The 26,668-nt window shown below is 33.7% G+C and overlaps 3 protein-coding genes across 4 annotated transcripts; 1 reads left to right on the top strand and 2 right to left on the bottom strand.

Moving 5' to 3' along the window:
* The first annotated feature begins 480 nt into the window (after positions 1-480).
* LOC121263344 lies at positions 481-7,090 on the top strand. The gene is made up of 8 exons (XM_041166191.1): positions 481-774; positions 944-2,316; positions 2,850-2,968; positions 4,153-4,779; positions 4,888-5,200; positions 6,088-6,253; positions 6,472-6,574; positions 6,701-7,090. The coding sequence occupies exons 2-8, from the start codon at positions 1,180-1,182 to the stop codon at positions 6,816-6,818; spliced, it is 2,583 nt and encodes an 860-aa protein (XP_041022125.1). The 5' UTR covers positions 481-774; positions 944-1,179; the 3' UTR covers positions 6,819-7,090.
* A 1,610-nt stretch (positions 7,091-8,700) lies between these two features.
* On the bottom strand, positions 8,701-11,161 carry LOC121263339 (probable 2-oxoglutarate-dependent dioxygenase SLC1). The gene is made up of 5 exons (XM_041166180.1): positions 11,051-11,161; positions 10,569-10,875; positions 10,221-10,468; positions 9,662-10,004; positions 8,701-9,083 (listed from the first exon to the last, which is right to left on the bottom strand). Exons 2-5 carry the CDS (start codon positions 10,863-10,865, stop codon positions 8,838-8,840), a joined length of 1,134 nt encoding a protein of 377 aa, XP_041022114.1. The 5' UTR covers positions 10,866-10,875; positions 11,051-11,161; the 3' UTR covers positions 8,701-8,837.
* Positions 11,162-18,981: 7,820 nt separating this feature from the next.
* Positions 18,982-20,163, bottom strand: LOC121263329 (non-symbiotic hemoglobin 2). Of its 2 annotated transcripts, none has more exons than XR_005940244.1 (4): positions 19,959-20,159; positions 19,732-19,846; positions 19,364-19,467; positions 18,982-19,267 (listed from the first exon to the last, which is right to left on the bottom strand). XR_005940244.1 is itself a non-coding variant. In XM_041166167.1 (4 exons), the coding sequence occupies exons 1-4, from the start codon at positions 20,051-20,053 to the stop codon at positions 19,100-19,102; spliced, it is 486 nt and encodes a 161-aa protein (XP_041022101.1). In that variant the 5' UTR covers positions 20,054-20,163; the 3' UTR covers positions 18,982-19,099. The 2 variants fall into 2 exon arrangements, 1 of the variants encoding a protein (XP_041022101.1); XM_041166167.1 differs by having other exon boundaries at positions 19,364-19,471; positions 19,959-20,163.
* Positions 20,164-26,668: the final 6,505 nt, after the last annotated feature.

Genomic DNA, 26,668 nt, shown 5'->3' with positions numbered 1-26,668 from the left:
CTTAGTTTATCATGTCCATCCTAGTACTATTTTACAATATGACCATCCAAATGATGAGGAAAAGTGTACAAAGAATGATAATTTAGGATGTAAAATGATAAATTTGATAATTTAGTAGTTATATATAATGCAAAAGGAATATTAGTTTGAAGAATAAAATGTAATTTTCCCCTTTTTTTTTAATATCGCCCACTCGATATAATTAATTATTATGTATTATTTGCAAAATTGTACAATTTTTTTTTATAAGGTTTTAATATATTTGAAACTATTTTATAAAATTTAAAGGATCTACTGAAATTGAAAATGATTTATGTTGTAAAATTTTAAAATATTAATCTATACGCATACCGTACGGGCTTATTCCTAAGATATGACGTGTCATAATCCCATCTATTAAGGACAAAACGACTACGTGTTAATCCACAATAGATCGGCTTCCCCCACTCTCTCTCTCTCTCTCTCTCTGCCCTTTAGACCCGTTGTGACGTTGTCTGCCTCTTCACACAAAAATTAAAAAAGAAAAACAAATCAATAGAAGGAAGCTCTCTGCTCTCCCCCTCCGCTCTCTTTTTTCCTTTTCTTTAATTTATAAAATGTCATGTCAATCCCCACTTTGATCGCTCTCTCTTCTGCGTTTTCAACCAAATTTCTGTTTTACACTCTCATCATTTTCATATTTCCTCTCTTTCAAAAGAGCTAGGGCTTTTGCTTTTTCTTTTTTTCCCCACAGTTTGACGAGCAACATACACGCGCGCATAGAAAGCTTCAAAGGTACGTTTCCTTCTCCTGCAATCTTAATCCTTTCTCTTTTCGTACCCTAATTTCCCCGATTTATTAAAGCTCTATCTTATTCGTCCCAAATTGATCCATTAATCTCGATATTTTCTTTATAAGTTTTCGGTTTGAATATTTTGATTCTGACTTTGTAACTGTTTGTCAGGTGGTATGTATGGGGAGGTGAATTCATTTGTGATTAATGTGCGAATTTGAGACCCAAATCTGGTTTTCGTTGTCGTTTTACTTATCGTTTTTATTTTAGAGATCGAATGGTGGTTTAGCAGCAAATATTCTATTTTTTGGCTTCGAAATGGAGTGCTCAGTGTAATTTTATTGGGGTACATTGTGGAGGGATTGAAGCTGGTTTTTTAGTGTAGCCCTGGTGGGGATTGGGTAAGGATGACCGATTTTCAACCGCTGCAACAGAAGCCTGAATCTACCGATGCCTGCTCCGAGTTTGAGCGCGGGTTAGAGGAATTTGTGCGTGGGCACTTGGATGATTGTATGTCATTTGCTTCGTGTAGCTCTACGCGCACTCCGGATGATGAGGACAATGAGGGTGATCAGCTAGTTCGGAGGCGGAGGAGGTCTGATTTGGAGGGTGATGATTTGGCAGAGTCATCTGCTGCACGGTGTCGCCATTCTCGTATTTTGAGTAGGTGGGCTGCTCGGCAGGCACAGGAGATGATAACAACAATTGAGAGGAGTAATCGCGAGTCTGAGTTGATGGCTCTCGCCGGTTTGCACACGGTTTCAATGCTTGACTCATCTTTTCTGAGGGAGTCTCAGTCCCCAACCTCAAGGCGGCAAGGGGCTGTGGAGAGGCCAAACACTCAGGCATCTGCGATCTTGCAAAGGTGGCGGGAGTTGGAGGATGAGCATTTGCTGAATAGGAGGTTGAGGCAGCAAAGAGGTGTTGAGTCGAACACCATTGTGTCAAGTACAAACATGTCTGATAGTCAGGAGAGTGAGAACCAAGGGAGTTTGGTGGATACAATTGAGAGTGAAAATGAGTTTGGGAGCTGGGCTCATGATCAGATGGGTTTGCAGAATGAACGTGTGGATAATAACAGGTCTAGTAGGGAGCAATCTCCAGATCTTGGCGAAGTTGAGAGGGAGAGAGTGAGGCACATTGTTCGGGGCTGGATGGAGAGTGGCGTTAGTGATCATTCTTCAAATGTTGTTCGAAGAAACAATAGTCCCAGAGCAGAATGGCTCGGTGAAACAGAGCGTGAAAGGGTGAGAAATGTTAGGGAGTGGGTGCAAATGACAAGTCAGCAGAGAGGAGCTCGTGGGAGCCGTAGGGAAGATCAACCTACTGGACTTGGTAACCAGGTGGACCAAATTCGTAATGGGATGGTTGGTGACAATGATGAAGGCCAACCTGAGCATATTCGCAGGGACATGTTGAGGTTACGTGGAAGACAAGCTCTGATTGATTTGCTTATGAGGATTGAGAGAGAAAGACAGAGGGAACTTCAGGGTTTATTGGAGCATCGGGCTGTCTCTGATTTTGCTCATAGAAACCGCATTCAGGTCAGTTGCCTATCATGAAGCCAAGTCAAGGGTGCTTAATTTTTTTGTTCTTTTGTAATTCTACCTGTATAAAAAGATTGCAATTTGAAGTCTTCCAATTTACGTCCCATGTAATCAAATAGTTATAATTATAATGGATACTAAATATTGTGGAGGGAAGACCAAAACCTGCAACAATCGCTCAATTATTTGGAGAAAATAGATTCAGATTTTTTATGGAAATTTTTTAATGCAAGGCAAATGATAATAATATTGTGGGGGTATAGTTCCAATACCAATTGTATCCTCATTTACTAGTTTCAAGAGTATTGTTTTCTTTCACGTATGCCTTTCTAAAGATTTTTCTGTAAATAATCTCATGCTAATGGTGGCCTAGCATGTGACGATGTTTTCTTGGTACTTGGTAGGTAAGAAATCCATTGAGGTAAAGCTTAATACTTATTGACTGATATCGAGTTTTGTTATATGTCATCAGGATGTTTTTCTTGCATATATAGCCTTGGTCTGACTACTAATGCAGTAACATTTTCCAGTCATTACTCAGAGGTAGATTCTTGAGAAATGAAAGACCTATTGAGGACGAGAGACCACCGTCTATGGCAGCGAGTGAGTTAGTTCAGTTGAGACAAAGACATACTGTTTCTGGTTTAAGGTACACAAACTTTTTATTCATTTCTTAATACTTAATGATTCTAACTTGTTCTTTTCACTTCTTTTTAATTGATCACGTTATCATTTTTGGAATAGCCTATTGGAATAGTAGCCTTGTTCCTTGAAAGAAGGATTGAGCATAGTTTACATGGTTTAGAATGAGAGGAACTGCGGTTTATGTAACGATAACTATTTTAGTATTCTGGAATGAACTTTTAGTACCTTCGTTAAAGTAGTATCTTATACAGTCTAAGGGCCTGTTTGGAATTGCGTTAGGAGTTTTAAAAAGTGTTTAAATAGCCTTAAAAGCTCTTTAATGAAAAAATTAGGTTGTTGGGATGTTACATATTAAAGTACTTTTGAATCTCAAATAAGTTAAAAAGTTCGTTTGAGGAAAAACATCATTTCGGTGCTTTTTCGGATAATGCTGAACGTAATTCAAATTTTAAAAAACTGTCAATGGACGAAAATACCCATACAACTTCAAGATAATTACAATTTTTTAACTTTCAAGGATATGATAATAATTTTTAAAAAATCTAATCGTCGTCTTTTCTACATCATAACGCATTTTTTTTTAATTTATTTCCAAACAAATGTAACATGTTTGAAAGTGATTTAAACACATGGTTACCAAACAACAAATAATAATAATAGAACTTATTACTTAAGTTATAAGGTATAAACCCGAAGCTGTAAATTATATTTTCTACCGCAATCCCAAACATGCACTAAAGCTCTTAACATTTTATTCAGCCATTGTCCTGAATGGAAATAATGTGCATGATTTTTTATCATTAATTTAGTGCTCTTAGAATGTATTTAGGCGTTTTCTTTTGTGTGTACATGGGCTATGCCTATTTTTCATTCCTATCAATGAAACTTACTTCTTACTTATCAAAAAAGAAAAAGAAAAAAAGCTCTTAACATTTTACGGAGAAATGATGTTCACTACGCGAGCTTGAAACATCCATTTTTGATACAGACAAACTATTTGCATATATAAATGTCTTATTTGGAATATTGGTTATAGTCTATATTAATAGTCTTTCATTATTGGGAAGAGTGAAACGATCCGTTCATTGCCTTTATTTCAAGAAGTATAAGAATTGTTGTCCAAACAAAAATGGAGCTGTTATGCTTGTTACTTGATTGGCATAATAACACGTCCACTTTCTCATTTAGGGACGGGTTCCGCTCCAGATTGGAAAACATTGTTCGTGGCCAAGTAGGCAGCCATTCAGATACCCCATCTAACAATAACATCAATGATCCTAGAAATGATTGGACTCAAACAAATGCTTCACTGAATATCCAACTTGAAAATCATGAGCAATCTCAGTTTAGGCGTCCGAATAGTGATGTCAATCAGTTGCCTGATCAAACAAGGAACTTGGAAACCAACAGAGCTGTTGACAATATAGTTTGGCAAGGAACTGCTAATCAAGGAGGGGATTGGCAAGAACAAATAACTGAAGATGAGAGAGGTAACTGGCAACAGACAGCCTTTGGTCAATTTAATGGGTGGAGAGATGGCAATGTTGAAGATATGGATGCAAATTGGCAAGGCAATTCGATCAATGATTGGCCCCAAGAAACTTTGAGGAACATAAATGGGGAAGAGGGCCATTCCCAAGGAACCCGGGGGGTTTGGCATGAGGATGGTTCTCGGGAGGCTGTTGAAAATTGGCCAGTGGGGCCTTCAGCTCCTCCAAGAATTCGTCGTGCTATTCCAGTTAGAAGGTTCAATCGATTTCATCCACCTGATGATGATAATGTGTACAGCATGGAACTCAGGGAACTTCTGAGCAGGTATTTGATCATTTTTAGAAGGCTTTATTTGGGTTAAGAACCGCTTGGATGTTGGACCCTTGCTTTTGACATTCATATAATGATTCTTTTGTCTCCCTTATCTTGTAGGAGAAGCGTTTCTAATCTACTTCGTAGTGGTTTCCGTGAAAGTCTGGATCAATTAATACAGTCATATGTAGAAAGGCAGGGTCGTGCTCCCATTGACTGGGATTTGCATAGAAACTTGCCTACACCAACTCCTGCTTCACCTGACCAGGATCAGGATCAACAGAGGGATGAGCATAATGAGGATCAACGTGATGCCATTAACAGACCTTCACTCGTGTTACCATCTCCACCGGTGCCCCCTCCACAGCCACTTTGGCACCAGGACTTGCATCACACTGGCTGGTCTAGGCATAGCCTGCATCGCACAGAAATTGTGAGCCATCTTTCTTCTACAAATTGAGGAACTAAATATTACCATTGCATATAAACTCAAATTTCCCCCTGCATTCCCATGTCAGGCACTTCCTCACTAAACAAAATATCTCTCATAGCTCCAGATGTGGGCTTATTGGAGGATTGGAACAATAATATTAGGCATTTAGGCTGGACTTCATCTCAGTATATTGTTACGATCACGTGAGATGGTGACTACCTTTTTCGGAAATGACTAATGTAAATTTATACATAAGATTTTGATAAAAAAAAAAAAAATGGATTTTAAGAAAATTTATACATAAGATTATGGGTGCAACTTAATATTTCATGAGATGTCCTGATTAACTCCTAGGGATTAGCTCAAGTGGTAAAGGCCTTGGGCTTGGAGGTTTCCCCCCCCCCCCCCAAGGTCTAAGGTTCAAATCCTCTTGGGTGCAAACAATCTCTAGGGGCCATCGAACTGGGGGATTTTTTTCCTTGAATTACCCTAGGTGCACTTGCGGAAAACTCGTTGCCCAGGGCCTATGATGCACCCCCGGGATTAGTTCAGACGCTGTTCCCCCGGGATTAGTCCAGACGCTGTTCTCGGACACCCAGTGCCAATAAAAAAAACTTAAAAAGTTACTGATAAAAAAAAAAAAAAAAAAAAAACTTTAACAGTTTCATTGTGTGATTGCCTGGACTTCATCTTAGCTAGTTTTATAATAAAATGGAGTTTAGATCTGATTCTTACTGCCAATAGGACCTGTTCTACTGATGATTTTATGTTTTTCCTGGAAAATTCTACTGATGATTAGTGGGAAGTGGGCTTGCGAGTATAAAATCCTCTTTTGCTTTTTGAACCTGTTAATGCTTGCATCTAATGTGAATATTGTTTTGGATCAGGAATGGGAGATGATTAATGATCTGAGAGCAGATATGGCAAGACTTCAGCAAGGAATGAGCCACATGCAGAGGATGTTGGAGGCCTGCATGGATATGCAACTAGAGTTGCAGCGCTCTGTGAGACAGGAAGTCTCTGCAGCTCTGAATCGATCGGCTGGTGAAAAAGGTTTCTTTACATTTTCAATGCCATTCATCATTGTTCTATATGCTTCAAAAATGTCCTTTTGCCTTTTTTTTTAGAACAGAATGTAAGTGCAGGTCCTTCCATTCAAGCTAACCTCCACCATTGGTTTTCTTTTGTTCATAGTCAAAAAGTAGTTTGTTGTTTATGCTTCTGTCTTTGTTATCATAAAATCTGACATGAAAAATACAACTATGTTGCAGGCTTCAGCGCTGAGTCGTCAGAAGACGGGTCAAAATGGGGTCATGTGAGGAAAGGGACTTGCTGTGTTTGTTGTGATAGCCACATTGATTCACTCTTGTACAGGTATATTCAATATTCTTTTAACGACTTCCTTTAATTTGAAGTTTTTCTTTCTTGTTTTGGGGATACCCATTTTGTTATTGTTTGTGTCTGGGTTCCTCACGCTCAGAAACTGTGAACTTTTTGCAGATGCGGGCACATGTGCACTTGTTCAAAATGTGCAAATGAGTTGGTTCGTGGTGGAGGAAAATGCCCATTGTGTAGAGCGCCAATCGTCGAGGTGATCCGAGCTTATTCCATACTGTAAAAAGGTGAAGTGTTAACAAAGAAAAAAGAAGAAAGAAATAAAATTATGTTTAGAATGGGCGGTAAAGATCTGAAGGAGGAAATATGGGGGTGGATCACTTGCATCAAATGGAAGCTCCTGAGGCTCCTGTGTGTAGAGTTAAGTAGAGTATTCAGTAGTTGCCAATGTTTTTCTGATTATATACTGAACATCTTGCATTGTATAATTGGAATAACAAATGGCACTGTTGATTCATCCATTCTTCCGTAAATAAAATATCTATCATTCGTTTATTTATTTTGGCCCTTCCCCTTCCGTTATGGCTCTACTTGGGGCTCTGTCAGAATGACTATTGGAAGTATGTCCCTTCATTCAGTGACTTTTGGTAAGACTATATGCACATGAGATTCTGTACCAATAAAATAAAGAAAAACAGATGAAGAGAGTACAAACAAGAACACTTAATTCTGGCATAACCAGATCGTACCCCTTGACTATATATATATATATATATATATATATATACATGTGTATATGTATAGAATGGAGGGTTTGGATCGTACTTATACACGCGTGGAAACTACGTTCAGTACCAACTTTCATGGAATCTTAATGATCTCCCTTCAACTTTCATGAAGTCATTCATGACTCATGACTACTTCATGCAGCGTTTCATGGCTTTTAGTAAAAATAAAAATGCCTATTAGTGATTCATATGTGAACTAAGAGTGAGTGTGAGCGGTTAATTATCCTAAAAACTAAAATTGGTAAGAGCCAATAAGTACTCTATCTATTCTCAGTATAGCCAAAATGGGTTAATGGATTCGATAAATAAAGGGCCTTGTCTGGATCGGACGTCTGCTCGGAGGACCGAAAATGGAGCACTGAAACAAAAAAGTCATCACCGGTCCAAGTTTTTCTTGCTAAAATGGACTGGGGTGACCCATTCAAAGTCTTCACATCGTGGGTTGTTGATCCATCAATGGACAGCAATCATGTAATTTAAGTAGTTGCAACTTAACGTGCATGACTTTGAAAATTATGAATGAAGAGAGGCAGAAATTAGAGCCGTAGAGGCTACCTTTCAATGGTCTCCCAACAACAGCAAAGGTTAGTTTGTAATGTAGACAGAATTATTAACATCTGCTAAGTGCCAAAACTTAAGCTGGTACTAAAATAGCTAGGAATTAATTGGTTGGTTTGATTTGCTAATTGCCAAAGAGAGAAAACGAAATCAATTCCATGATGTCAATATCTTCGTACGTGATGAGTGTTTGCTAATGCATGCCGGCCTTAAATGACTGCAACCTCGACTCTAAATATAATATGGGTATGAAAGTATGATGAATTACCTTGTTTTTCTTCAGTGTTTTCATAATTTTATATAAAAAAAAGATGATAACGCGTGATGATCATGTACTTGATCGCCCGAACGAACGAGGTCGTGTTTTTCGAGCTGCTCGATAATATGCACGAGAATATTCTTATCTTTGATTTAATAGGCCCCAAAGATAATGACATGATCAGCTTATTATTCAAAATGGCGAAATTTATAAAAGGTCATGTGATCGATCAAGATCATCAACCCCCGGCCTTGTTCTTCTGTTCACAAAATCGATCTAGCTAGAAAGATGCGGTGTAAGTTTTTCGTTGTGGTGATCCACTTGATGAATTCGGTCAAATATGAAGAAAATAGTACAATTCACAAGGTGTTTTTTTAATTGTTTGACCAAAAAAAAATCAAGAATTTTCTCTTACGAACTGGATCATAAATTTATTATCTGCTTAATTTATCGTACCATGATATTCAAAATTTAATAATAATAATCAAGAACATTTTCTTCACATATTAATGCCAGTAATTCTTTCCAGAATTAATCTTATATTATATTATATATATGTTTCAAAAGTTACAAATAGTGCTTAATTCGAAACTTTTTCTAATTCTGAAATATATATATGCACACACACACACACACACACACATATATATATATGTATGCGCTTATTCGATTAATAATTAGCTAGCTCGATTGATCATCAAGCCAATTTCCTAGACTCAAGGAAACTCTTTCTCTTGGGTTCACAGGAAGATAAATAGTCAAGAAAACTGGCGAAGTTTGTATCCTTGTAACGCCTCGGATTGGCTTCATCTATGAGTTTTGGTGATGGCTGAACCGTGCTATCGAATGGCAGGCTATGCAACGAAGCAACAGAAATTCGAGTTTTCGAGGAATTGACAAGAACCCGATGAAGTACGCTACTGTATCGACCATTGCTAAATATCTGCATAAAACGTCAAAGAATAATTCAAATTTAAAAATTGACTAGCTTTCTCTCTCTCTAATATATATATATATATATATCATCATCATCAATACCTAACCATGACACATACATTCATGATACATAAATAGACACACACACACACATATATATATATATGTATATATACATACATGAAGCAGATCATGTTGCATGCGTTTCAAGGAAACCTAATATTTCATTTTGGCCAGATTGACTGATCATACCATGTTCCACTTTGGAATATATCAGTTTATACAGAAAATTAATTTCTGGATCACGTGTTAATTATGAAGTGCATTAACCTTATATATATATATATATATATATATATATATATATCAGCCTTAAAGTACTAATATTTCATCGAATTTGTACCTATGTATAACGTACACAGATCAACCAAATTATAATATTAATCAATCACTGTTACTATAAATTTGAAGAAAATCTAGAAATCTACATTCTAAGAAGAGATTGTTCGTAAAGTTCTGATGTTAAGCAGAATAATTAATTAATGATGTATCCATGGCTTTTTATTGTTTTGATTAAATACTAACCTCAAGATGGTCTCCGACGTTGACAACAAATGAATCAGGGCGGGGTTCCACTGTTACCCATCTTCCTTCATGGTGTATCTGGAGACCCTCAACTTCATCCTGTAGAAGCAGTGTTAGGAAGCCATAGTCCGAATGGGGATGCATGCCTAATGTCAAATCAGGTTCAGGGCATTTTGGATAGCAATTCAACACAAGGAGTTGGCTTCCGTTTTCGAATTCTCTTAACCCATCATTTTCGTTCTCATTTCTCGTTGTATCCACCAATCCTAGGCTCTCTAGGATGGCCTCCGTTAGCATCAGATACAATACTTTAGTGTTCTTTGAGTAGTTAACCACCGCTTGCCTGTTCAAACATTTAAATTCAAGATATTGATGCATGATAATTAACATAATTGACTCTTGCAAGAACATATTGGTTAACATATGTAAACAATATGTTAAGTAAATTATCAAGCTCAACTAAAATTTTAAGTAAACAATAACTGGTGCATGCATGTGTCTTTGTATGTGAGAGATCACAGAAAGAGAGAGAGGGAGAGTAGTGAGTAGAACTAATCACCTTAGGTCCGCAGGAGAAGAAGGCCAAAAGGGAAGAACGTCGGACAAGGGATGGCAGCTTAGCTTTAAGAAGTCTCTCCAACAAAAGACTTCATCTTTATTCTGGTTAAAACTAGTCCCATACCTGACCGGTGAACGCATCTCAGTTGACATGTACTTGGATCTCTCCTCGAATGGGAGGTCAAAGAACCTTTTACCAACATCAATCATATTTTCAATCACATCCCTTGGAATGTCGTGGTTTACTAACTGCACCAATTCAAATATTAAGAAGTTAAGAGAAACCCCAAAACACAAAATTAGCTTCGTTTTTGGCATGCCAATTCGGAATAAATCTGTGAAGACTTACATGAAAAAACCCGAATTCTTCGCAGGCTTTTCTGAGGGAATTGACAGCATGAGATCTACTGTAGCCTTGCAACTCTGCAAAATCGATAACTGGTAACTTTAAATTCGGGTTGCTAACACTACCGGAGCCTTTCGATGACTTTGGTTGGTCAGGGACGGGCAATATGTACTTGCTTGGAACTCCTGTTATTCCTTTCTCGCATAAATGTTTCACTCCTTTGTGGAATTCGCTTTCTGTCGAATCATTTCCCCCTTTGGTTTCGCTTTCAACTGCCAAATTTCTCATTGCAGGCGACATGATGGATGTAAGCTACTATCCTTAATAAGGCAGAAAATTTGCTATATATGGTTAAGATTTTAAGTGAATGATCTATGTGTATAAGAGAGACAGAAAAGGGGGTACTGATCAACGGCAAGAAATAATTAACTAATCTAGAGATAAAAAGGGCAAAGCTTAGCAGGAAGCGCAACTTGACTGCTATATATGGGAGAGGTCGAGAGATGAGGAGAGGGAGATAGATGAGGGTGAAGAAGAAGTTGAGGTGCGGTGGACTTATATAGGAGATGAGAGCTAGGGGACGGGGTGTACTTAGTAAGCGCTGCAGTGACATGGTTTGGTAAGGTAAACGAAGTAGTACTCCTTCCAATATTGCATGCAAAATTAACCAGTAGTTGACCAAGTGTAGTCAAAACATGAGGCGGTGATCGATGAAGGAAGAAGTGGTATTTGCATGGCTCAACTAACAGGCCGCTATTAATTCATGCATCACCGTCATGCATGAATATGACTGACCCTGCACATGATCATGACCTAGACTCGGGCGTGGATTAATTCTCATTGGTTTAATTGGGAGACATTATTTTTAGGTGACACAATTAATATATATATATATATATATATATATATATACACACACTTGGATGTTTAATTAGAGACTCTTTGAGAAAGACAGATATATATATATATAGGCACCTAAAGTACCGAAAAAATTCCCTCAAATTCACTTGGATATATAATATCGACTATCTCTGTATTTTTTACTAGCTAGCTAGCTAATTAATTTCTCCGAATCGTTTTGTCTGTTTGTTCAAGATCCCAGCTACAGTAAACTAGCTTCCAACGTACGTTTAATAATAGTATACACTTGGAAACTTATATACGTACTACGTACGCAGCCGTCTGTCTCGAAAATTCTATTGCACGCGAAATGAAATGATCAGCTAGCTGTTCTAGATAAATAGATGGATGAGTACTTCTAGCAGTAATCACTGGAAATAAACCGAAATATTATTGTTGCTACACGCCATTTTCTTTAACATTATATTACAACGTTTTCTCTTTAATTTGGTTATGGCTGTTGCTATATATAGATATTTCTATAGACAGCATATACATATGATGGCGGTCATGAAAATTGGGTTTTCAATATTCCTTAATTTTGAAGGTTGCAGATTATATATAAATGAGCATATATGTGATTTAGGGTTCTTACACTATAAGAAAACTGCTTATTTGTGACCAGTTAATTTCAGCGAAATGACTATTTGTAACTAAAATTAATTGTGAATAGTCTTTTAGTCGTAATAAATTAACCACAAAAATCCATTTTTCTTGTAGTGTTAAATTATTATAAATTATTGCTCAGGGATGGGATTTAAGATGGCTACAATTGGCCATCAAAGATCGCATTTGACCTTTCTTCTCCGTTCATTTCGCTGCATGCTCTGTATCCACGTATACGTCTTTTCTCGGGTATGGTTTTTTGGTTTTCTATAAGTATTTAATTAGTTGTTAACTATATAGTTTTTTTCCAAATCGACTCCTTAGAGAATAGCTTAATTTTCTTAACTGTTTTTGAGGCCTAAAAGTTCCTGCAGATCATGATTACATATATGTATACCTCCAGCAGCATCTAGTTTCTGAAGTTAAACTCTCTCTCTCTCTCTCTCTCTCTCTCTGATCTCTCCCCCGGCCGCCAACAGCATCCAAATTGCCTTGAAGGCATCATGCATGACCAGGTTGTAGTATTGCAAAGTAAAGTAAGATCGTGATCATGAGTTGACAAACATTTCCAAGGGGCTGAGTCAATGCACATAGACGGACTACGTCTGCACAAACTTAATTTTTTGTTAATTAAAAATTAGAAGAAAAAGAGGAATAGATAATTAGACCCGACCCATCAAATATAAGTTCTAAGATCGTGTTAGTATACTTAATAAAGTTTGGTCAAAATTTAATAATTAGAAAATTTACTTTTATAAATTTAGCTAGTCACTTTTCAATAACATGACCAAATAATAAACTTTCCAAATATATTATTATTCTATTAAAATATTAATTTTGATATGTTTATTTATTTTAATTCTAATTGTAGTTTAAATATATATTCATTATTAAAAAGTATACATTAATTTTCTAACTTTCATATTAATCCTAACTGATAGAATTTTCTAACGGTCTTTTTCTACAACAATCATATTCTTTCAACTAATATATTTTTCTAATGATCATATCTTCACAATGGATATATTTTTTTTTTTTTTTTGCAGTATTTTTATGTGCAAGAAACAGTAAACAGTGGAAAGAGAATTGTTTATGGTGAAAATAATATTTAGTCAGCTTCAGATTTGGCTAGTGAATAAATCTTGGGCTAAAACTACTGTTTATTTATTGAGTCTATTATAATAAATTTTTGTACAACCTATCTAAACTTTAGCCAAAATTTGATTAAGTTGAATCCATTATTAATGTTCTAAGCAGTGTATATATATATATATATATATATATATATATATATATACTATAAGAATAGTAGTAATCTATAATCTATATAACTTGGCTGCTTTTAGTTTCAAGATTCAGTCGAACTCAATCTAATTTTAAATTTAGTTTAACATTTAAATATATAATTTTTAAATTATTAAACTTATCTTAACTCAAAACTTCTTTACACGTGAGATCCATAATTTTTTTTAACTTAACATATCTTTATATGTGAGACTTATAATCTTTTTTAAATTTTTATAAAAAATATTAAACTTATCTTAACATTTAAATACAGTTTAAACTTAATTTAGATAAATTCCATAAAATTATTTTTACTACTTAATTTATTATTATTTATAAAAAATTAAATTTAACTCAACTCAACATTTAAATTAAGTCGTAGTTTAGTTTAAATACTTAATTATTAATAAAGCTGTCATCTGGCCTACTGATTCTAGCTGCTGCAAATTACTTGTACACTTGGAAGATTTTGATTGATAGAGAGAAAATTATGGTTGAATTTCGAAGTAAGAGAGATATAGGTTGGTTGAATTGTTCCACCTTGATTCCATGCATCTCTTTAAAATTTCACATCGAACTGTCAACCCAACCCAACGCAATCTGTCAATATCGGTCCTAAAAGTATAAATCTGCGTGAGAGGGGAAAGAAAAAGAAGACCATGATGTGAGGTGTGCTTGAGTCAAGAAATAATTTTATAATTTTTTCAAAGTCACAGTGGGAAGAAGAGGCTTGAGACGACTTATTATTTTTAAAATCAGTCTATGAATGTTTCACATTTTTATTGGCAAACAATCCTTTGGTTATGGAAAATGTGATTCTGATGAAGAAATATTCTTAGCGCTGGTTTGAGAAGTTAGATAAAATGAGAATTTTATTAACAGAAATTATAAGATAATTTATGAATAATAGTGAGATAGTTTGAATTGAGTATTTTTTAGATTTTGTAAAATGAGAAAAAAAAATGAATAAAAAATATTATAAAATTAAAATATTGTTAGAATATAGTTTTATAATATTATTTTTGTTTGAAAATTTGAAAAATTTGAATTATTTTTTATTTTTGACTAAAAATTTGAGAAAATTGTAATGATTAGTTTGAATATTTTGTATTTAAATTATGTTTGGGAAGTAGATGAGATGACATGAGAATTTTGAGATGAGATCTATATCCAAACAAACCCTTAATCCCTACCCTCAAAGTAGGAGGGGCCACCACCTCCCCACCCCCCGCCCTGCATGGGATGGGGGTGGGTTCCCCCCCCCCCCAACCCGTGCGCACCGCTAAATGGGCCATGGGCCAAGAAGTTATTTATATGCCATTTTGGACTCAACAATAAAAAAATGAATACTTTTTTAAATAGCGATAAATTAAATTTACAATAAAAAATATAAATTAAGAGAAAAAATATTAAAGAAGTACTACTAATACTCTTACGCTATTACAATTTACAATAATAGAATTTCTAATAAAACTATAATAACTAAACTATTATAATAATACAAATTAAGAGAAAATAATTGAAAAATTACAAACAAAAAAATGGACATTGTGATTGTATCAACATTACAAATAACTGAATATGTAAAATTTAAATACAATTTAACATAAATGATCAAAGTGAGCTGTTTGAACTTTGAATTTTGACTTTGACATTTGGGGCTAGTGGCCAAGGGTGGAAATAAAATTTAGTGCTACCTGTAGCTGTGAGTCGTGAGATCATAAAATCTGAAACATTAACAATAAAATAGAAAGATAAATTAGAATTATAAACAAGAAACAAATGAAAAAATTACAACTTAAAATCTGACTAACCAAGATGAGATGGGGATCAAGATGCAACATTAAGAATATATCATTTGAATTTCAACTTAGAATTAGGATTGAGGCTTGAGGTGCGCATATAACAGTATTTGATTTAATTTCCTATTTTTTGGTGTTGTTTTTAGCTTGATCTAAGGTTACATTTGTTAAGATTCGTGTGTTTAGTAAGATTACTTATTTTTACAAAAAAAAAAAAAAACATGCATGACGGAAATATTTGATTGAGTACCACAATTTTGAACATAAATCGGCATTGAACCATTGAAATCCATTCATTTGTTAAGATTCATGTGTTACGTAAGATTCTTTTTTTTTCTATCTCTCTCTCTAAAAAACATGCATGGGGAAGTATTTGATCGAGTACCACAATTGACAATAATCAGCTTGGAATTTCTTTGACCGTAAGATGGGAGATAATATTTTTAGAAAAGAATTCAATGGTTTAAATCCGTTGCTAGTTGTTTTTTTATTTTTTTAAGAAAAGAACTCAGGGGCCTCATGTCTTTATTTTTTATTTTTTCTTTCTATCTTCTCTTTCTCCCGTCTCTTTATTTTGTCAATTTAATAATAAAAACTTAAGCTGGTGGGATATATAATTTAACCATCAACATTTAATCCTGTCATATGGTTGAATGTCCATAACTTCCTTATCTTTTATTGTCCTTCATCAACTCAATGTGCATGTGGACGTAAGAAAATCCTATGAGTGTGTACTTGTACGTTTATGTTTCCTCTTTGCATATAATTCTAATGAAATAGGCATTGGTTGACTGACAGTTTCTCTTGTTTACATTGGGAAGCAGCATATAGGGGGCGGATTATTATTTCAGGAGTGAACTAGGCACCATGCATCAAAAACAGGATGTCACAAACCATCAAAACACAGTCTGCTTTCAACCTTGGTGGTGTGGTATTGGGCATGATCCCATTTCGGCAGATTTCAGCTTGGGAGAAACCACAGAAAGTTTATCTCCATCCAAAAATTCAAATGATAGTTTAGGGTCCAAAACCAGCAAATTACAAGTTGAGGATGGGCTGGATGATGGAAATGAAGTCAACAACAAAATAGAAATTACTCTAGTATCACAAGCAGATATATTATTTATGGTAGTGTATGAGATAAACTCTAAATCTTTGAAATCCCTAAATTAATTTAGGGTTTCAGATTGGAACTTAAACTAACTTAGGGTTCAACTTAGGGTTCCAATCCAAAACCTTAAAGTCACAAAATCATTATCACACAGCAAAACACATGCACAATCGAGTCTCCACAACACACAATTCACAAACACATAATCCCGTCCTCCAACTCCGATTAAATCTCATCCTTTCTCCAATCTCCATTCCATAACTCAATAAAAAATAAAATAAACATAATCAGACTATCGGAGAGCTATCAGATTCGATTCTTACTTTCGGTGACGGAGATGCAAACGGACAGTGATAGCGTAGTGCGTACGAAAACAATGTTGGACGAGAGAGAGAGAGAGAGAGAGAGAGAGAGAGAGAGAGAGAGAGAGAGAGAGAGATTTTTCACAACCGTAGAAATGGGGGAGTCGCAGGGGAAGGGGGCCTTTTAACCCCCATACCATAACAACGTCGATTTGTCCATGTTATTAAGTTTAGTCATATGTTATTAAATTATTTTATATATAAATACATAGATATTATATATTTATAATATATTATATAATATATGCAGGGTGGAAGAGACTTGGAGGGCCCTTCCATCCCCCGATGCTGGCGAGGCCACCCGACCTCGCATCTACAGCACGGAGCCTCACTCTGCCCATGTAGAGGTAGGGCGGGGTGGGGTTCTGGTCCCCGCTACCCACCTCTACCTCATAGTCAAAATGACGTTATTAAAAAAATAAAATAAATCCAATTCAGTTATATGAGCTGATTTTCTTATGTATTTTCATTAAATGAGAAAAAAATGAAAGTTCATTGATAAAAGTTTAAAAACAATAAAATTGGGCCTTTCCTTTAGTGCCACAATTAGAGCCGCCCAAGCCACAACGTATAAAGTTTAGAATATTTTTACTTAGCATTTTCACATACTAGGTGCATCACATTATTTTTTTATAACAAGTATGTGATGTATGAATAATAAATAAAATAACTTAATTAGTTTATTAAAAATTAAATAAATTAAAATATTAAAATATATATAACATGTGGTGTGCGATGAGTAACAATAATACAAAAATTTAATCATAGGGTGCGGCTACTATGCCTCCTCATGTTGACTGCTGAGCATACCGCTTAGTGTAAATTTTTTTTTTCTTTTTCCTTTTCATATTTTTTTAATACATTTAAATATTTTTAAAAAATAAAAAAAATATCAATACAATTAAAATCACTTCTGTAATCACTAAGTAAAAAAAAAAAAAATTTACCAAACGATCAAATAGAACGGTACAAATAGGTGGGCAAAATAGTGTTTCTCAGGCCTGGTTTGTATTCGCAAATCATTTCAACTCATCTCAACTCATCTCACTACTATTCATTATTATTCATCAATTTTATCTCACAAATCTAACTACTATTCACAACTCATCTCACTACTATTCACAACCCATCTCAACTCATCTCAACTCATCTTCGAATCCAAACGATACCTTAATCATAATCATCCGGTACACTCAATTACCAATTAAACGGGCTAGGCTAGGTGCAGGATACAACATACGACACCACCAGTTGTTGTGTCTTTTGGTTCCAACCAAACTCGGGGATTTTTTTTTATTTATTTTTGGTACTACAGCCTCGTTTGAATGTTTAAATAAGATGAGATGATATCAGAAATTTGTGAATAGTAATAAAATAGTTTTAAGTAAAATTATTTTATAAAATTTTGAGAAATGAGAGAGAAAATGTTGAAGAAAAAATATATTAGAAAACTGTTACTTTGCCCACTCAACTTGTCCTCCCATTTTGACACCTCATGTATTTTAATTTTTTTTTTTACTTAATAGTTAAGAAAGTGACAATTAGTGTATTGATATTTTTTTTATATATTTTTTAATTTTTTTAAAATGATAAAAAATGTGAATAAAAAAATTGAAAAAATAAACATGTGATTTTCGCCTAACAGTAAGTTGCAACAGGCTTCTTTGAGCGGCATAGTAGTACCGCTCAAAATATTATAAGTTAAGATATGGTTAGAATATAATTTTTTAAAATTATTTTTGTTGATTTGAAAAAGTTATTTTTTTTTTAGTAATGTTATATACAGCCATAAAGTATGCAAGCGTAGCGCAATTATTTTGAAAAAGAGTGTAGTTTACTATTAAAAAATTAATTTTTTTATGTGATTCTTGTGTTTACTCAATTTTTTTAAAACGATTGTGTACTCTACAACTGTAAATATAATTTTATTTTTTTATTTAGAAATTTAAAAAAGTTGTAATGATTATGTAATGATTAAATAAAAAAATTAAAAATTACAAAATGTTTATATTTATGGTGTTTTGATGTTGATAGATGAAATGAAATAAGAACATCTTATAATCCAACTGGGGCCTAAGTTTCTGATTCAGGCCTTTAATTCAGTGAAGACAAGTCGTATATTATTTTTCTTTTACGAATTTATTAAGGATAACTTTCTGTTTAATGGGCCTTATCTAGTATTCCTCTCATCCCACTAATAACTCCTAAAAAAAAAAAAAAGGAAAATTATACATTTTAGTGGTTAGAAGTTATCGTTCTTATTTAACGTCCATTATGGATTAATAGAATTTTGTCATGGAATAGAAAAGAGAGTAGGAGTAGTCGAAGTGACACTACCAGTACTGAATTAATAGTCCGAATGTCCTTATATATAAATAACTTGCAAAAAGAAAATTGAGGGACAAACACAAGAAGCAGCAGCTGGTAATTATCTATAATTAAGACAGGAGCAAAGTACATGATATTAGTTTAATAATCTGAACTAGATTTGCGAGCAGCTTCTAATTCTTGTTTCATCTGAGTCTTGATGGCTGCAGCCAACTGATCGTAGGCTTCCCCCCACGCACCGTCCATTTCATCACTCCATTTCTCTCCTACTGCCTCTTTCACTGTTCTCATTAGCGCTTCTTTCACCACCTAATTAAATCCATCCATCCCAAAATTCATACATATATAATCAACACTCAAATATTCAATTCCTCGATCCACTAACAGAGATAATGATGAGAATACCTGGAAATGAGGATCGATGACCCCTTTCTCGATATGGACGGAACCCAAATACTTCAAAGTTGTATCAGACACCACCACCTCTCCTTTCTCCCTCAGTTGAATTGCTGACTCGCATGTCTTCGATCATTTATATATCAAAGTAGTGGGTGCTCAATTAATTCTAACTTGTTTAACAGCTAGCTAGCTAGCATTAATGGGAATAAGCTAGAAGTAGTACTACTGGCATATATATATATATATATATATATAGTTCTAGATCACTACGAAATTGTCGTGCAAATTGAAATACTTGGATCGGGTTGTTGAAATATTTTATCAGACAAAGAAATAAGTTTCTACTACAACGACGACTCTTAAAAAATATTCACCATCTTGAAGACCTTTACAGCGTGGGCTTTGAGCTTAGGATTATTTTGTGGTATTTCATCCGAGTCTTTCAGAAAGGAGAACATGTTCTTGACAGCCGGTGCGATCTCTAGGATTCTGGTTCATCATTAATCATACAATATTGTTATATATATATATATATATAATTGGCTTCATTAAAAAAATTAAAATACTATCTTTGATCTCTCTAGATCAGTACTCTACTTACAGGGTGAAGAAACGGAGGCTGTTCTCGGGAATATTTTGCTTCAAAACCTCCCAGGATTCTTTCACCAAAACTTCTTGTTTCTCTGTGAAACCCATCTCTCTCTCTCTCTCTCTCTCACTCTCTCGCCGAGTGACTGGGCTTGCTTCTGCTTCTCACTCTGAGATAATGTAACGCGTTGGCGACAAAAACTAAATGGCTAGCTATTGTAACTATAAATGCTAGATTTTATTAATTAAATAAAATAAATTATTTTGAATATTTCAAATAATAATATAGTATACTTATTTCCTTTTATATATGTGTATATATATATAATCATGTGCATTGATTGAGATAATCAGCATATATTTAAAGCAAATCCAAATTAATTATGAAGTATATAGTACTGTTAGTCCCATATCTATGATATGAAATGTCGATAAATACTTTATATAGAATCATCCTCATTAGTCAATATGTTATTGTCTTAATTAGAGTCGTTGCTTTCCATCTCACATTATTGTCTTGACTTATAAAGTGAGTTGCCTTCTATGATCTCACGATAAAACCCACTACATATTTCCTTTTTTTTTCTTTTAAGAATTATATATATTCATGATGTGAAGCTCACCAATAAGAGACATTCTATCAAAACAATAATAATAATAAGAGTGGTGCTAGAGAGCATCTACTGTAGTGGTGCACACAATGCACACACTACGTGGATGCCTCTCATCCACTTTTTTTTTTTCCTTCAAATGCAGACGGCTTCTCTCTCATCAGCATCTCTCTCTCATCCCTCATCGTCTCTCTCTCATCTCAGTTCTCTCTGTCTCCTCGACTCTCTCTCTCATCCATCATCGTCTCTCTCTCACCGACTCTCTCTCTCTCTCCTCGACTCTCTCTATTATCTCGGCCTCTCTCTCATTGTCTCTCCCTCATCATCCTCTCTCTCATCTCTGCTCTCTCTCTCATTTCCACTCTCTCTCATTAGCTCTCTCTCATCTATTTCTAATTTTAAATTTAAAAAATGTATGGTGTAGATTTTACCACATAATGTGTATAAAAATCGCTGCTATAAATAGTGACTTCTCCCAATAATATTTCTAATAATAATAATAAGAGCTAATCTAATCATTCTTGAATACTCTACATTAATCTATAATAATAATAATAATAATAATAATAATAAAAAGAACCAACCTAATTATTGATCTGGAATTGATCTCTTCCGTTATAAAAAAATTTCAGCAACTATTTTTCTTTTTTCTACCGGATTGTTTGGTCTGGTTTCCATTCGCAGATGACACGAAATAAATTAAGATAAAAGTTAAAAGTTGAATAAAATATTATTAAAAAATATTTTTTAATATTATTTTTATTTTGAGATTTGAAAAAGTTGAATCATTTATTTTATTTATGTAAAAGTTTAAAAAAATTATAATGATAGAAAGATATGAAAATATTTATAAAATATAAAACGATTGGACCGTACAAAAATGGCGTGTCTGGTTAGTCTACATATATATATTATGTATTGAATGTTCAAAATGGACAGGAAGTTGTGGCCACCGGCCTTTTCCTCCGATCAAAATTGATATATCCTTAATTAATTAATTGGCCCCTCATGGCAGCGAAGAGACAAGCTTACGTGTAACCTTGAGGATTAATTTTTTTCTACCATTCATTTCAAATTAGAACAATCTCCAATATCTATATATCAATATAAAAGTAAGGGCAGACGTGCAACGTGTACGCCAAGTTGCAAAAATATGGAAAATAAAAATAAAAAATCCATACAAAATAAATAGAAGTCATGGATTTATACAAATTAAAGTAAATTTAATATAAAGTTAACAGAAGTGATAGATCCAGATTTAACAAATATCTAGATCTATTTAAAAATTTTAATCCAAAAAAAAAAGACGCTTAAATTTAAAATTTAATGAAAGTTTAAATTAATAATGCGAATTCTAATACTAAAACTTCATTACAAATTAGAAAACGGTGAAAGTTAAAAGCTAAGAGATGTTTATTACATTTTGAAAGTTAAAGTTAATGTTGATGATAATTTCGTTATATTTCTATATATAAAAAAAAATGAGGGTGAATTCATATGGTTACAGGAAAAGACGTTTTTAGATTATATACAGACTATGTTAACAGATTATTGAACAACATTTTTTTTTAAATATCATCTTTCTTATGAAAAAACAATTCCTTAGTAATTATTAAACATTTATTTATAAATATGTTTATGAAAAAAAAAATCAATGTTATATAACTTTTCAGGAAATGAAAAGATCAGACATGTCCTAGAATATATTAATATGCTCTACACCATGTTATTCAGTTGTACCATGAAACAACAATTTCATCATTGCACAACTCGACAACCAGTTTAACTTTTCAAACCATATCATCTTAACTTAGTTCAAAATTTTTCATAACATACATTTTACACGTTACTAAATCATGAATATATATATATATACTTTTTAATTTAAAATTTTTCACGAATATTAACTGCATATAAATATGATGAAAATACATAAGTAATTAAAACATAAAATGAGTGTTAAATAATTTGACCATATAATTATAATGTAAAGCCCATCTTTTACACGAAAACAAATACGTTGTAAAAAATAATAAAAATAGAAAACATTAATTGATTTTACAACCGCAAACTTATAGAAGTAAAATATTAATAATGACATATTATATTTTTAAATTATTAAAAAGTTATAATTTAATTCCTTGTGAAAATATATAATTATACAAACTCACCTATTATTATTACTCTTAACATGAGTTTGAGTCGAATGCATATGTTGTATATTGATTATTTATAGAATAAACATATAACGTGTCAATTTTAAATATTCAAATTACAGTACTAAGTGTTAAATAATTTGACCATATAATTATAATGTAAATACCCATCCTTTATACTAAAAATAAAAAATAAAGCAACCTATAGTACAATCGAAACTGTAAATTTGCTTCATAAATGAATAAGGAAAAATCATTACGAAATGGGAAAAGAAAAACTATATAACCAACTACAGATTCATACTGAAATATAACAATTCGATTCATTATTCACACAGTACAAAAATAAAGAAAATAAAATGCTGCCCAACATTAAATCTTAAATATTCACGAGTTCAATTTTTTTTTTAATAAAAATTTTACGGAATGTTAATATCAATTTGCAAGGAACAAAAAAAAGAATAGGCCATTTGTGATAAGAGTGTAGAATGGGGTCAGATTTTTTTTCCGGTCCGGTCTGAAACCCTGGTCAATCCGAGAGGGTAGAAAAATCTTATACCCGCCTGGATCCTGTTAAGAATCCTGTTTTTAAACCGAATATCCATAACTTGATGCTTTTCTTTTAAACATAAGTGGCTCCTGCCATTGGATTATGAGATCAAGACTCTCTCTCTCTCTCTCTCTCTCTCTCTCTCTCACCTAAAACCTTAGCATCCCTAAATGAGATCCATCGCCTCCGATGAGTAGTAGGGACCGTGGCTCAATTCTTCCTCAAAGGCTCTGCATAATTGTTGTCCTCACTCAGAGGCTTCGCTCTCTCACCATCGTCTCTACCAAAGACTACAAAATAAGATCCACAAGGTTTCACTCTCTCTCTCTCTCTCACACACAATTTAGTTCGTTCCTGTTTGATTATTGAGAAAACTTGGGACAAATGGGTTTCAAATGCCATGGAATCTAGTTACTCATTCTCTTACAGTGCAGCTTCTCCCGGATCTTGGTTTACATTTTTGTTTGAGTTCATATCATGTGAGCTCTCTCGCTTTTTAGATGTAGATATGGATAGATTAAATTTGGGTTTACGTTTTTATTTGAGTCCATGTCCATGTGAGCATTTCTCGCTTTTTAAATGTAGATATGGATAGATTAGATCTGGATTTTCGTTTTTGGTTTGGATCTGGGTCTGGATAAACCTGATAAGAAACCCCAATGCATACTCCAGTTTAATAGGCCTCACTTGGTCTCTAGTCTCATTCAAGTACCTGTCTGTTCTCATTTCCTTTCTCAAGAAGTGAATTTCATGACTTGCTAAGATGATTATTTTGTGTGGAGTTCATGAGAAAACTGTCCACATGACTCAAACTATAAACTACATTTTTTCACAGCATTATTTCTCTTTCTATTTCTGAGTTTTAGAGAAGACAATGGTGAGATGTGAAAGATGAAGAGAAAGATTGTGTTATGCATCTTCCATGGCCTGCCATTGTGCTTATTATGCTTTCTCACTATCTCATTTTTTCTCTAATATTATATGCATATCAGTTGGGATATGATTTTTTTACTAATTTTTTGATTTTGCATCTTCTATAGCTTGCCATTGTGCTTATTATGCTTTTTCACTATCTCATTTTTTTCTCTAATGTATATGCATATCAGTTGGGATATGATTTTTTTTACTAATTTATTGATTTCCAATTCTTTGTTTCCCACAGCTCACAATGAAGAGGATAGGGGGCTCGACTTTAAATATTCTTCCACAGTTCTTTGCTGCTGCTTTTAAATTTTTCACAATTTGTTCTTTGTACACAACAATATAATTTATTGTGTATGTTGATGTCTATTATTATTTATTTTGGTTTATAAAAATTTGAATAGGCAATAAAAAAAAGTTCAAAAAATGCCTAAAAAAATTTACTATAAAAAATAATAAACATAAAGGCCTGTAAAAAAGCCTTTTAAAAAGTGTTAACGAGTTTTTTTTTATTTAAAAAAGCGTTTTAAAAGTCTTAAAAACATATTTATTTAAAAAAAAAAAAACAAAAAAACATGGCATAAAATCCGGATATATGAGTCCAAATTTTGATGAAAAAGCCTTTTAAAAAGTGTTAAATTTTTTTTTTGAAAAAAAAGCTTTTTAAAAGTGGTAAAAACATTTTTTTTTAAAACAAAAACTCAAAAAAAAAAAAAAAAAAAAAGTATAAAATCTGGATTTCTGGTTTGAAATCGAATATCCGGGTTCAAATCTGGATATCTACTCAGGTTTCAATCCAGTTTATTCATGCAGATATCCGTCCGTTTTTAAAAATTTAAATCTAGATCAGAATTGTTCCGGATATCTAGATCCGGATCGAGATGCGGATGCACAATCCTAATTTGTGATAAATTTTTCACATGAATTAATTTATAAAATAGTCTATTTTTCCCATGCAAGGCCCAAAACTTAAAACCACAAGCCCAGCCCCCCTCACCCCATTCCACACGATGCCGTTTAAGCCAATCCACCAAAAACCCTAAAAGTTTTTTTCTTATTCTCTCTTTCCCCTTCCTCACCTCCTGGGACCTGCGCCGAACCCCTCAAAATCTCTCACAAACGTCTCTCTCTCTCTCTCTGTTACTGGGTCAAGTTCCAAAGCATAAAGACCCTTAGACCACAAAGGAAGCGTAAAGCTATAATCGTTCCAATAAAGCTTTTTGTTTTTCGCCTTCATTTCTGTTTACGCTAGGTTGAAGGAATAAAATACCATGAATAAATACTCTCATGTCCTGTTTCCTTCCCCTTAGCAAAAGCAGAGCTTAAGATTCAAATTGTCCCTCGTTCCCCATCAGAGCACAAGAATCATAAAAACAAAAATCATTAAAATCTGATTTTTTGAGACCGCCATTGCAATTCAAAGCAGCTTCGGGCCTCCCACTTTTGCCACTTTTGCCGCCAGCTGGCCTTTAATTTCTTCTCGAATATAAATAGTCATCAAATTGTGAGTTTCTCGTGAATAATATTAACTGGCCTGGCTAGATAAGATCATACAGATTCATACCAGTACTTCTGACATTTTTGGGTGGTATACCGTGCATGCATGGTATCTACATTTGAGTATGTTTTATTCTAAATATTTTTTATTATTTAGAGAGAGAAATAAAATGAGATTCTATATTTATATTTAATGTTTATTTTGTTCGCTAATAGCATTTAATACGACAGAGTTTACATGTTGTATCTATCTCTTTTCAAACACTATGACTAAAATAGATAGAAGAACTGCAATTCTAAAAACTGTGAAACATTGGACAGTCATTTATATGGTTTCGATATAGTCGTTAACTGCTAGTTAAGTCGTTTTCTTAAAGCTTTTCAGCTGTTCCTAAAAAATGAGCACACGCAGCTAGGACAGGCATACCATGCATGGTTGTAATTCCCATACGACACCACCACTTCTTTGAGCAGCAAAACGTAAGTAAGGTCGTTTTTCATGTTCGGCGGCTCTCGTTACGTGCAGTACGACGCCCGTTCTTGGGCTTTTGTGGGATGGGATCAGATCGTTGGGCTTTTCTTATATGGATCTTTTTGAATTTTGGTAATTGGAAGCTGGTAGCCCATCGATAATTGAAGCCTAAACTCCTCCGACTTTTTCGAGTAAAACTTTAAAAACTGTGTTTTAGTTAACTATAACCACCGTATACGTAGGCCCAAAAAAAAAAAAAAAGAGTTAGATTATTATATTTTTTTTATGCTCATTGATGTTGCAGTCTTCTACATTAATAATATTGTGTTTAGTGTGTCAATAAATAAACTTAAAAACTTATCTATATTATCAAAAAAAAAAAAAATCGCTTAAGGCTTTGTAAATCACGATCCTAGAGTCTTGTTTGCCGGAAAAACACTTTGATTTTTTTGCCCTTGCGTGGCTAAATCATGTCCATTTCTATATTCATCATCGAAAATAAGACAATTTACACTA

The sequence above is a fragment of the Juglans microcarpa x Juglans regia genome, chromosome 1D (genome assembly GCF_004785595.1).
Source record: "Juglans microcarpa x Juglans regia isolate MS1-56 chromosome 1D, Jm3101_v1.0, whole genome shotgun sequence".
NCBI lineage: Eukaryota > Viridiplantae > Streptophyta > Magnoliopsida > Fagales > Juglandaceae > Juglans > Juglans microcarpa x Juglans regia.
The sequence above is the reverse complement of the archived record's forward strand: the minus strand, read 5'-3'. Positions and strand labels throughout refer to the sequence as shown.